Source organism: Ramularia collo-cygni, assembly GCF_900074925.1.
Source record: "Ramularia collo-cygni strain URUG2 genome assembly, contig: RCC_scaffold17, whole genome shotgun sequence".
Taxonomy (NCBI): Eukaryota; Fungi; Ascomycota; class Dothideomycetes; order Mycosphaerellales; family Mycosphaerellaceae; genus Ramularia; species Ramularia collo-cygni.
Genome location: NW_019716271.1, coordinates 344,626 through 356,665, shown reverse-complemented (window position 1 = coordinate 356,665; position 12,040 = coordinate 344,626). Strand labels below are relative to the sequence as shown.

The 12,040-nt window shown below is 51.4% G+C and overlaps 5 protein-coding genes; 3 read left to right on the top strand and 2 right to left on the bottom strand.

The window, feature by feature from the left end:
• Positions 1 to 1,467: 1,467 nt before the first annotated feature.
• RCC_09320 (probable DRAP deaminase) lies at positions 1,468 to 2,861 on the top strand (the record flags this gene model as incomplete). XM_023774562.1 has 2 exons in its annotated part: positions 1,468 to 1,710; positions 1,767 to 2,861. The coding sequence occupies 2 exons, from the start codon at positions 1,468 to 1,470 to the stop codon at positions 2,859 to 2,861; spliced, it is 1,338 nt and encodes a 445-aa protein (XP_023630330.1).
• Positions 2,862 to 3,754: 893 nt separating this feature from the next.
• Positions 3,755 to 4,690, bottom strand: RCC_09319 (uncharacterized protein; the record flags this gene model as incomplete). The annotated part of the gene is made up of 1 exon (XM_023774561.1): positions 3,755 to 4,690. One exon carries the CDS (start codon positions 4,688 to 4,690, stop codon positions 3,755 to 3,757), a length of 936 nt encoding a protein of 311 aa, XP_023630329.1.
• Positions 4,691 to 6,113: 1,423 nt separating this feature from the next.
• On the bottom strand, positions 6,114 to 6,530 carry RCC_09318 (probable Ubiquitin-related modifier 1; the record flags this gene model as incomplete). XM_023774560.1 has 3 exons in its annotated part: positions 6,114 to 6,231; positions 6,279 to 6,443; positions 6,496 to 6,530. The coding sequence occupies 3 exons, from the start codon at positions 6,528 to 6,530 to the stop codon at positions 6,114 to 6,116; spliced, it is 318 nt and encodes a 105-aa protein (XP_023630328.1).
• Positions 6,531 to 6,698: 168 nt separating this feature from the next.
• RCC_09317 (related to RNA polymerase II Elongator subunit) lies at positions 6,699 to 9,065 on the top strand (the record flags this gene model as incomplete). The annotated part of the gene is made up of 1 exon (XM_023774559.1): positions 6,699 to 9,065. The coding sequence occupies one exon, from the start codon at positions 6,699 to 6,701 to the stop codon at positions 9,063 to 9,065; it is 2,367 nt and encodes a 788-aa protein (XP_023630327.1).
• Positions 9,066 to 9,972: 907 nt separating this feature from the next.
• On the top strand, positions 9,973 to 11,655 carry RCC_09316 (related to C6 transcription factor; the record flags this gene model as incomplete). The annotated part of the gene is made up of 1 exon (XM_023774558.1): positions 9,973 to 11,655. One exon carries the CDS (start codon positions 9,973 to 9,975, stop codon positions 11,653 to 11,655), a length of 1,683 nt encoding a protein of 560 aa, XP_023630326.1.
• Positions 11,656 to 12,040: the final 385 nt, after the last annotated feature.

The following is a 12,040-nucleotide window of genomic DNA, read 5'->3' as shown; positions in this document are numbered from 1 at the left end:
TTAATAAGAGGTAGTTACTAGGGTACGTTACTTAGCAAATAACCTACTTAGAGATCTATAGATATAAGACCCTTACGGATAGTAGCGGTAACGTATACGCCGCGTAGTAGGGGACTTATTAACCCTCTYMTCGAGYAGCGGTYRTTAAGGGAATTAAACCCTCGCCYTTCTAGGTACGGYATTTAGCCTACTAGAAGGAGGATAAAGTTCCGAAAGCGGCTACWTCCTATATAGCTAGTTTAACTAGCCGGCTTTTATATAAATAGCCCGAAGGTTRCTTAGARAATAGGYACTTTACTATATAGAGTCTACGGACCCCGAGCGCGACGTATACGACGCGCGCGCGCCTCTATTTCCTAAGMCCMCGAACTAAGGCTAGTTCGTATAGGGGGAAGGAGGTAATTATAAGGGCCGTATAAGAGCCCTTATAATAACAGGATTAATAGAGGTAGCTARATTAACTAACCTTAGAGAAGGGAGTACAATATAACCCGACTACTTAGCGCAGGCTTAGCGCATATATAACTCCTACGCACACACACATTTAACCTACAAGAATTAGTCTTATCTCTAATCGAGTAATTACGGGTGTCTAATACATTGCTACATCTTTACCCTTACAATTAATCCTGTTATTATAAGGGCTCTTATACGGCCCTTATAATAGCTCGGTAGAGCTAAAGAAGAAGGGGAAGAGAAAGGTAGATATAGATATAAATAAAAAGAAGAAGGTCTAAGTTAGAATAAAGATAGAGGCTTAAGTAGTAGGAATTATTATAAGGATTAAGTAAATAGCGAAAAAAAAGTAAATAATCCGTAACCTAAAACATCTCGTACGTCCTAGACGTAGGGAAGGTTTAGAATTTACTCGAATAACGCGTATATACTAGCGTATACTAGCTCGTAAAGGACGAAGGGCCCCTATCTTACTATCGCTAGGCTCGTAATTTCCGGAGGGTTAGGGTTAGGGTAGCGGATCCTAGCCGCTAAATATGCGCTACTACGGTATAAACGAAGGGCTAGTAGCTCTMTAACGTGCGCTAGTACCCGTACGCGAGTAATAAGTAATATACGCGCTAGCGACGTATACGCATACCTCGCTACCGCTTCGTTATCGCCGTACCGCATATACGCGCTCTAGCGACCGGGTAAGGTAGGCGCGGCTAATCAGCTTCCGGCGGGCGCGCCGCGTTTAGCGTCGCCCTAGGCGGTCTATCGCCGCGACTCGGTCTACTCTCGCCGAGAAGTGAAGCGACGAGACGCGAGGGCACAGGCGCGACTAAACGAAAAAGGCAAGTCAGCCGAGGCGCATCTTGACATTTTCACATGTCACTGAAATCATTCACTCACATACACGCACGTTTCGCACCCCCCGCTCCGTCGATGAGAGCGACTCTTTCCCTCTTCCATCCTTCCGTTCGCGTTCTCGAACATCTCATCCGCCGGGGCCGGATTGCTCCCTCCAGCATGGCCCTCACGACCGTCGAATCCGCGGCAGAATCCCCCGAAATCCTTGCTCCGCCACCTGCCGTCGTCACAACTCCCTGCGATCCCTGGCCACGACCGTATGAATTGGATTCGGAATTTGGGCTGAGAAGGGTTGCTCCTTACCATTTCACCTACAACACAAACTGCAAGCAACGATGGCGAGGAAGAGAGATTCTCGAGATCTTCAAGGATGAATTTCGAGACCGACCTGCAGAATACTATGTACGTGGGATCAATCAGTCGTAGTATTTGGAGGATCATGAGACTAACACACCCAGCAAGGCGCAATCACCAGCGGCGCAATCCACCTGAATGGCAAGCCCGTTCCATCTCCGGAGACAATCGTCAAGAATGGAGATGTCATCAGCCATACCCTCCACCGACACGAGCCGCCTGTCACCGCCCAGCCGATAGGAATTGTGCATGAGGATGAAGGCTTGATCGTGATCAACAAACCCGCCGGAGTGCCAGTCCATCCGACAGGACGGTACAACTACAATTCCCTCACCGAAATCCTCCGCGCGGAACGCGGACATGGCTTTAATCCCCTGCCATGTAATCGGTTGGATCGCCTTACCAGCGGAGTCATGTTTATCGCCAAACACAAAAAGGCCGCAGACGCCGTGACGAAACAACTCATGGGCCGGACAATCCGCAAGGAGTACGTCGCGAGAGTCCGAGGGGAGTTCCCGGAAGGAGACGTGGTCTGCGAAGAACCCATTCTCCAGATCTCTCCCAAGCTTGGATTGAATCGCGTGAGAGCGAACGGAAAGACTGCGCGGACGGTCTTCAAAAGATTGGCATTTTGTCCCGCGACAGAGACACGACAGGCATATAGCATTGTCCGCTGTCGTCCTCTCACAGGCCGCACGCACCAACTCCGAGTCCACCTGCAATTTCTAGGCCATCCCATCACCAACGACCCCATTTACTCCAACCAACGAGTCTTCGGTCCGGAACTCGGCAAATCCGCTTCCTCGGGAAATGACGATGAAGATATCATGACGCGCCTCTCCAGAATGGGCAAGGAGGATGTCGCGGAGGCGGTGGCTTACCATGATGATATGGTGGATTCCTACAACAAGAAGAAAGCGGAGAAGATGACGGGAGAGGTGTGTGAGATTTGTGATACGCCGCTGTATAGTGATCCCGGATTGCATGAGTTGGGGATCTATCTGCATGCGAGGAAGTATGCTAGTGCGGATGGGAGCTGGAGTTATGAGACCGGTTTGCCGGCCTGGGCGGAAGCTCCTGAGGGATGGCAAGGGAGTTGGGAAATGACGGATGAGAGCGATCCGTTGGTGGTGGATTTGGGAAAACTTGGATTGGGTGATGGGGAGGAGGAGGAGAAGGCTGGTGTTGCTGCTGGGTGATCTCACGCGGAGGAAGTGGAATTGGAAGGGCTTGGATTGATTTTGATCYTGTCAGAGCATGATACCCACGTGGTCTTCCAGTGAGGAATGATCTTGTTGCATGGTGAAAAGCTTTACTTTTCAAAATGTGTTATTGTTCATTCCGTCATGCCCGCGGCCGTGGCCGCGGTCGTAGAGGCCAGTGCTACTGCGCATTCATGCATCCGCTTGATTATAAGGATGGTCCATCATCCTTATCACTCCTCCCTACCGGTATTGGTTGTCTTCGCCGCTCGACGGAGAGCACAATATCAAGCTGGCATTGAAGCGCTAAGGCGGCAGAGCAGAGCAAAAGAGGTGGAGACCGTAGCGGATACAGTCGAGGAGGATGCAGGGGAGGAGGACGTAGAGAAGGAGGAGGAGGAGGAGGATGCGGCAGAGGACGATGGAGGAGGATGATGCCGCGGAGGAGGAGGATGCTGTGGAGGGTGAGGACCACGCTGTCGCGCCCTCTGTCCACTTCCGTAGTAGTAGCGATGGCGGCTAGAATCACCAATCCAACTGTCCATCAAGGCTGGGACGTTACACAACAAAGACACGACTTGAACATATGCCTGGTTTCTTAGTGCTACCGAATGAAGCTATTCGAGGAAGCTGTTCGAGGTCATCTCCCTTTCCTTCATCGCCGAACAGGCGGCTATCTCCCATTACCGAACAAGCTGGCTATCTCCTCCACCGACCAGCTCTTAACTCAGAATATCCTCTTACTAGCATCACCCATTCGCCCACTCGAGTTCTTGCCGACCCATGCTAAATCTTCTTCTCCGGTACATTGAATATCCACCGGCTGGTGTTCAGTATGCACGTCTGGTTGTATGTTGGACTGCATAGGTGCCAGGCTGCAGTAGAATAGCCTAGAGATCCGAGATCCAGGATGTTGCAGTATAGACAGATAAAAGCATAGCGTTAGAAGAGATCACCGTGACCTTCGAGGATATGATCGGCCATGTCCGCACGTCTTGCCGACGGACTTCGTTACTTTGGCCGCCGCCATGATCCTCGACGTGGTATGGCGTGCGGGACAACTCGCTTGGGGTGCGGTCTCCTTGTTCCCCGACCTGGTGCTGTGGACGATATTTGCTTGGGGAGCGGGCTCGATACCCTCTACCACCATCGTGTGGTCGGATCGGAGAGCGGCTTCGGTGTCTTCCACCACCACCATCATATCCCTCGCTGCGGGGTGGTCGATGTCTGCTTGGAGAGCGTGCTCGACGCCCTCCCTCGTCATCATCATCTCTGCCTCTGCCATAGCGCGAACGATGTCTGCTTGGAGAGCGTGCTCGACGCCTTCCCTCGTCATCACCATCTCTGCCTCTGCTATAGCGTGAACGATGTCTACTTGGCCTGTAACTATCCCCAGTAGGGCGGTGTTCGGTGAACCCGCGTCCCGGAGAATGACGACGATAGTGATCCTGATCGCGCCGTTCTTTGGGGCGTGGGTGGTAGTGAGAACGACCGCGGTCATCAGTGCGGCCATGAGCGGAACTCGGGCATGGGCGGAAGAATGGCGTATCGTGTAAGTGAGGATCGAAATGAACGTCTGTGGAAGTACGCCCATGCTCTTGTGTCGACTTCAAAAGGTCGTCAATCAGAACAAGCCTAGCGATGAGATCCGCCTCGTAAGAAGGTACGTCTTTCCGATTCTTGTGCTTGCTCCACTGTAGAGCGTCTCGTGGGAATGGCACAGTAGCACCGGCTGCGTACAGGCTGCGCTCAAGTTTGCGGATATCATTCTCGATCCTAGCAACTTTGACAAGTTTCGTAGTGCGGGAGATAGATGAGCTGGACATTGCAGGGAAGGTGTGCCTGTTGATTGTAAGCAGTGGACGAGAAGCGGCCCACGAGGGTACAACTTACATTGATCAGGCTGGATGATGYTGCATTGAACGAGAGGGGTCAAACCAAGGGCCGCGACAGTCTGTCCAGGTGCGGGTGGCTATGTTCGAGAGACGGTGTAAGGGAGTTGGTTGGATGTTCCACTTGAAAGGAGGATGATGTCCATGCAGTGCATGATGCTGGGGATGCTGGGAGGCAGTCGCATATGTAGGTAGGTAGTCACGATGACCGCGCTTGCCAATACCCATGTACAGCGACCTACCTACGCATGTTTCTTATTATTTCGTCCCTCTGTCCATCGTACCATCCAGTACAGACGACATGCCATCGTGCGCAGACTCTGCCTTTGGTGTCGGCCACTTCTCCAAGCCGTGCATTGTACGCATCTTGGAGAATCAGGAGCTCAGGTTAAAGTCGTTATACCTCGTCGACTATGTAGCGTCAACCAAGCCATCCATTCCAAATGTATCATGTCCAAACAAACTGCCGTGATGTCCTCACCTGCGAATGCCTTATAAATCATCCTCGAAGATCCCATCCCACGTCGGAGCTATCGCGGCAAACGCCCATGTCCCCTGCACCTGCCCCTCTAGCATGCCAAGCCCCACACATTATATTCACTCACGCGCCTTCCGCTTTCATCGAACAACACAATTGTTCACCCCAAAAAAGCTTCAGTGGTTTAGTGGTAAAATTAGCCGTTGCCAGGTGTAACTTGAATCGGCTAGCCCCGTGGTATGTCGTCCTCTGACGGTTGAGCGATGATAAAATCATAATCTAACGAATGACAATAGTTCGATTCACGGCTGATGCATTGTTCTCTAAACTATTGCGATTGCGCCAGGTTAGAATCCTGGCGAGCAGCTTTCTTTTTGGCCTTTTCTGATGTTTGCTTTTGCTRTGACTGACTGACTGACTTGCTGGCTGGCTGGGTAGGGTGCTGAACGTGAAGAAAGTTGGGTGAATTTTTGCTTGGTGGGAGTATTTTGGGCAAGACCGATCGCGCTCCACCGGGAGTTATTGTGTGAGATTATTCCTCGGCATCTCTTATTTGCGAACATAACACCTTTGTCGTTGAAGAGCTGTTCGATCTTGGTGTAACGTGGATGACTTGAGTTGGATTTGGAAATGGCCTTTCCGTACAGACGGGCGTTTGCTTACTTAGACATGTGCAATGCTTCGCAGCAGTCTGACTCTTCGCCTCGACGTAGATTTCCTGTACCATCACTTGAGCTCCTCAAGCTTTCGTCTATGCTCCCTGCTACGAACGATCCCCCTCAACTGGGATTCTTCTAGTCCCGAACGCGATCCCATGGCTCAGGAAACGGATCTAAGCAACTCTCCTGTTTGCGACAACACAAAGGCACTCGCGCCTCCTCATCCGCCATGAAGGGTTGAGACGAAAACTATCGTGTCACCAGACTGAAGCTCATACTTCTCCTCGCCTTCAAGTTCCCAGTCCGCATCGTTGATCAAGACGAGAATACCCGGCCGGCTACACAGAATCAGCCTGATTCATATCATCCTGTGCATGCGACTTACACTGAGCCGTCCAGAACGAACATATCCACCCGAGGATCTTTCATGAGATTCTCACACAGCCATTGCGTGAGGAATGCCACATTTGAGGGCTGATTGTTTGCGTCTGTGGCCGGGATGGAGACTTTGTGCTTTCGCTCATTGGAGAAGAGTAATTCGAGTCCTCCGCTGAGATTCTACTTAGAAAAGAGAGACAATGTGTAGAGAGATGATGACCTACGTGAACTCCACTGTGATATTGATGGTACCAGTCATTTCACCGTGGATCTCTTATTTCAATATACGTTGATGTGTTGGAGAAGAAGTGATGTCCGCCTCCAGCTGAATATAGATTTTCTGCTGACTACAATCTTGGAAAAAGTTGCTCCTTCCGGCGCCATCAAACAATCTCAAACTTCATCAACATCGAAACCCCGAGATGCGATGACCACGACGATTGAATACATCGCCGCTGGCGGCAATCGACACCCTTCTGCCGCAGACTGGGCACCCTCACTCTTAGCATTCGGAGCGGGTAATAACATCGCCTTGTGGAATCCCGAAGACTCGCGACAAGCGGGAATCAGTGCTCTCTTGGCAGGACATACCGATACAGTGAACGMTGTGAAGATCTACGATGAAGGTTCGAAGCGCACTTTGATCAGCGGAAGCGCTGATAAGACGATTCGCATTTGGTCTGCTTCGGGTGAATGTAGTACGGGATTCCAGGAGACTGCAAGCTTGCCCGGCCACACTGGATCTGTCAACGCTCTATCGATCCTCGCAGAGGAGCATTTGTTTGCTTCTGGCTCTGCAGATGCGACTGTCAAAATATGGCATTTCAAGGATGGCAATGCTGAGCTCGTGCAAACCATTACATTGAAGCCACGATATTACCCTCTGACTCTGGCTCTGACCTCTCTATCCAATGGCGATACTGTCCTTGCAGTAGCCGGGACAACAAGCAGCATTCAAATATACGTGCGTACAAAGTCAGGCCCTGAGTTCGAGCTGCAAGCTACTCTATCTGGTCATGAGGGTTGGGTTCGCTCCTTAGACTTCACCAAAGAGCGGAGCAGTCCAGATAGCGATATTCTGTTGGCTTCAGCGAGTCAGGATAGATACGTTCGTTTATGGCGATTCCGACAAGACCAATTAAAACCGACGCCGGAGCAACACAGTAACAGCGACTTATTAGCTACATTGGAGCCGAAATCCCTGTCCAACAAAGCACATCAAGTCGGGGGTTCGACGCAAAAGTACTCAATCACGTTTGAGGCTCTGCTGATCGGTCACGAAGACTGGAWTTACACTGCGCGGTGGGCCCCTCGAAGTGAGGATAATGTGGCACCCGCTTTACTTTCAGCATCTGCGGACAACTCTCTGGCCATATGGAACGCTGACTCTGCTTCGGGACTGTGGGTATGCAGCAGCAGACTTGGTGAGATCAGTTCACAGAAAGGCTCGACCACCGCAACTGGAAGTACTGGTGGCTTCTGGATCGGACTGTGGCAACCTGAAGGACGATCCGTAGCCAGCCTTGGGCGGACGGGAAGCTGGCGACAATGGACATTCGATCCTGCTCACGATATATGGAATCAGCAGATCGGAATCGGTGGGCACGTACAGGAAGTTCAGGGTGTTGCATGGGCTCCCGATGGAAGCTATCTCCTCTCGACGGGATCTGATCAAACCACTCGACTGCTGGCTGAATGGCGGCGAGAGGGACACTCTTCATGGCATGAATTCTCACGTCCTCAAATCCACGGCTATGACCTCAACTGTGTCAGTCATGTAACGGAGAATCGTTTCATATCTGGAGCGGACGAGAAGTTGCTACGTGTATTCGACAAGCCGCGAGCTGTGGACAACCTGTTGTCGAAACTTGGTGGTCTGGCAAGCTCTTCATCCGAGGACCTTCCCGACGCTGCCAATATCCCTGTTTTGGGACTGTCAAACAAGGCTACGGTGGAGATCCACGATGACGAGCAGGTCAACGGCGATGCGAGTGGACAGGTTGTCGATGACCCAGCGTCAACCAACACATCAACTCTGGATCTTACCCACCCACCTTTGGAAGAGCACCTGGCTCGTTACACTCTTTGGCCAGAGCATGAAAAGCTTTACGGCCACGGCTACGAGATCTGCGCCGTAGCCACAAGCCACGATGGCAGCTTGGTTGCAACTGCATGTAAAGCGAGCTCAATAGATCACGCCGTAATCCGACTATACGAGACACGCGAATGGCGAGAAGTAAAACCGTCCCTGACCGCTCATAGTCTGACCGTCACCAGCCTCGCCTTCTCTCCCGACGACCGYTTCTTACTCAGTGTCGGTCGAGACAGACAATGGGCCGTATTCGAACGATCAAACGAGGACGCCAACACCTACACTTCACACACATCCAATCCAAAGGGTCATTCTAGGATGATCTTGGACTGCTCATGGGCCCCCTCATCCACAGGACATGTATTCGCTACAGCCGGTCGCGACAAGACTATCAAGATCTGGAGCCTAGTCGATGGCAAAGTCGAGTGTAAGACTACCATTTCTGCGACCGCTGCTGTTACCGCCGTGGCTTTTGGCCTTGAAGCAGAGGATTCCAAGGTCACTCTTGCATATGGGAATGAGGATGGAGCGATTGTGCTTGTGTCTCTCAACTTGCAGACATTCGAGACGATGGAGGTGCAGAATATCGACAGAGCGATTGTTCCGTGCAAGACGGTAAATGTTCTTCGTTGGAGACCAGGAAAGCGGCAACTTGCTTCTGCTAGCGATGATGGGTCTGTAAGGATCTTCAATGTCTCGTAGAGAATGAGACCCGTGTTTATGAAGTCGCTTGGACGAGATGAGACATGAACATACAGTCCCACTCGTCCATACTCTTTTCCGCCTGGTACGAGGAGCATTGTCCATTCACAAGGCCACATTACAAATTTCTAAWGCCTACGAGGGTAGGAAGCCCGCCGACTGGATATTCCGGCATGCGGGAGACTTATTGTAAGTATGCACATGGAGAAGTCTCCGCCGTCTTCACGATCCTGCTAGTTCACTTACGGTATACGCTCACCACTACCGAGGTTGGACCGAAAGCTTGACACAAATACTGTACAAACTCGAAGATCGTACCCGCGTTTTCTCCGCAGGGTCTGTCTTGCCCGACATCGCCTTCCATTATTTGCCTCTCGGTTCTGTGGCCCTGCTTTGACGTAAGAGGCGGTTCGAGACTTGCAGAGAGTGGCAGGCCGCAAGTCTCAGTAGCGATTACCACTMACCACAGTGCATCAGACCAACAGACCGGTCATTGTTTTACGCTGTTATCTTGCTACACGGTCCAACAACCTCTTTGTCGTATACCCCTGCTGCCTCCTACACGCAAAGCCGTTTTACCCAACTCGAGTACCGATCGCTAGCAGCGTAGCCGGTGGAGTAAGCTCCATGTCAATGACCAGCGAAAGACCCAAGAAACTGCAACGCATCTCTCAGGCGTGTGATCTATGCCATCGACGCTCAATACGATGTCGACCCAGTGCGGAGAATCCTCAACAGCAATGTCAAAACTGCTTCGATTTCGCTGTGGACTGCACATACAAGAGACCTTCACGACGGCGACGCAATCAATCCGTTCCACAAATATCACCTCCTAATCTACTGCCATCCCAACAGCAACAACAGACATTATCGGTAAGGTCCTTCTCTATTTACGGGAGTAGTCAAGATGGAGACTGACCTGCTGCAGCCTTCCTCCCCCGTCGTGAAGATCGAGGGAGGTTATCGACCAACTTCCAATGGTATTCCCTTTGCAGGACACGCCGCGCCAGAACATGTTGGAAACTTTTCCCATTCCCGCGAAGGTGTCCCCGACGATTCATTGGTAGCATGGCGGTCCTTTGCGGCTGCCAGCCAGCAAACCATTGACCGGTACTTGGAAGTCTACATGGAATTCATCTATCCACTGTTCCCACTCTTCCACGGACCGACGATGTGGGATCGCGTTCGCAGACAGCACTATCTTGTGGATCGAGGCTTCTTCGCTTCAATCATGGCAGCATGTGCGCTAGCAGCTGCTAGAACTCGCGACGGCGCCACGGGCGAGAAATACCAATCTGATCAGGGTGCATCCCAATCTTCAGAGACCTTCTTCGCGGCTGCGCAGGATGCTCTTCCCAAGGACCTCAGCAAAGCCACGGGCCTTGGATATCTTCGTGCTTATGCGCTGCTGGTGCTTAGCAGTATTCAACATGGTCGATTGCAAGCCATGCATCAGTACATGGGGCACTACATGACCTTGAGTGCCATGCAGCAATTCCACGATGAGAATAAGTGGCCCGTAAATCTTACTGTCGTCGAGAAGGAGGAGCGCCGCCGACTCTTCTGGTGTGTCTACACTCTAGACATATACATGTCTGCGGTCTTCGGCACCATCTCGAGATCGCAAGAAACGCATTCGAACGTGCAGTATCCGAGCGAAGTTGATGATGAAGATATCTCCTCCGACTCGATATCCTCGTCGTCCGACGACCTGCATTGGCTTCGGGGATGGAACTTTACGACCGATCTATATCGCATCCTTGAGCATACCCTGAAACGACTGCGACGGAATAAGCAAAATCTCACCGATGACCGAACATCAATCGTTCGTCTGCTTATAGCAGACAACGTTCCCGACCTGCAGGTCATGGAGACAATGCTTGACCTGTATTATGCATTACCGCCTCGCTTCAAGGACGCCCAGTCGCCAGCCACGGGAGAACGAAGTCATGATCTCATTCGCTTCCAAGCAGCGAACGTCCAAGCAACACTGCAACTTGTACGAATAGTGCTCTTCGAATCTAGCAATTGGCAGGATCTGGATCGAAAGTGCGAAGTCGCCGAGCAAGTCCTGACAACCTTCTCCAACATCCCAGCTCACTATCTCCGCGCGATCTCTACGCCATTGGTATATCATCTTGGTGGCATTGGCAAGATCCTCGCTTCCGTCGTGCAAGACGTGCTCACAGAGGAAAAGTACCAAAGGGTCCGCGCATTACTAGGATCTCTCGCCGATCTCCTCGAGGACCTCGAATCTGGCCTCCAACCCGCCGCCGGAGCAAGTAAAGAGATTCGCGCCCACATCGACAAAATCGACCACTTCATGGAAGCTCAGCGCCAAATGCTGGCTTCCTTCGCTCAAGCTCCTCACTCGCTTGAAAATATACCGGAAATGTCCATGAACAATGGCACTCAAAATGGTGTGGATCACGGGCATCTCCATCTGCCTACCAACTCGCTTGGGATGAGGACACCGTTGGATGAGTTTCAGCTTCCTGGAGACCTCACTGCAGGGTGGCCTTTTCCATTTGCATTGACGCCAGGAGACGATCAACAGTTGAGCGGATTCCATGACGAGACTCGGGCGTGAGAGTGGGGACAGTCATCTTCTTCCAGAGATTTATTGTACAGGATGTAAAAAGTAGGATGCAGTGACAATGTTGGCAAATGTATCAAAATCTTTAATGTCTGCTGTATCGCTTTAGGGTACAGTCTATAATTCGTTGCAGCCTGGATGAGAAGAAAAGTCTCAGGGCGATGTTTTGCCCATGAACTAGCAACAAGCCATCAGTTGAAGCGTGAGGACTATGAACATCTGCGAGCCTCCTCGATTTATCAATCTTTGTGGGGCGAGGGGGGCATGATTCCAATGCACTATTAGGTTTCTCCACAGCTCCACAGCCACAAGTACATATGTACCTCCGCAATGGTCGACTCTAAAGGTTCCGATCGCCCGGGATCTTATCACCTAACTG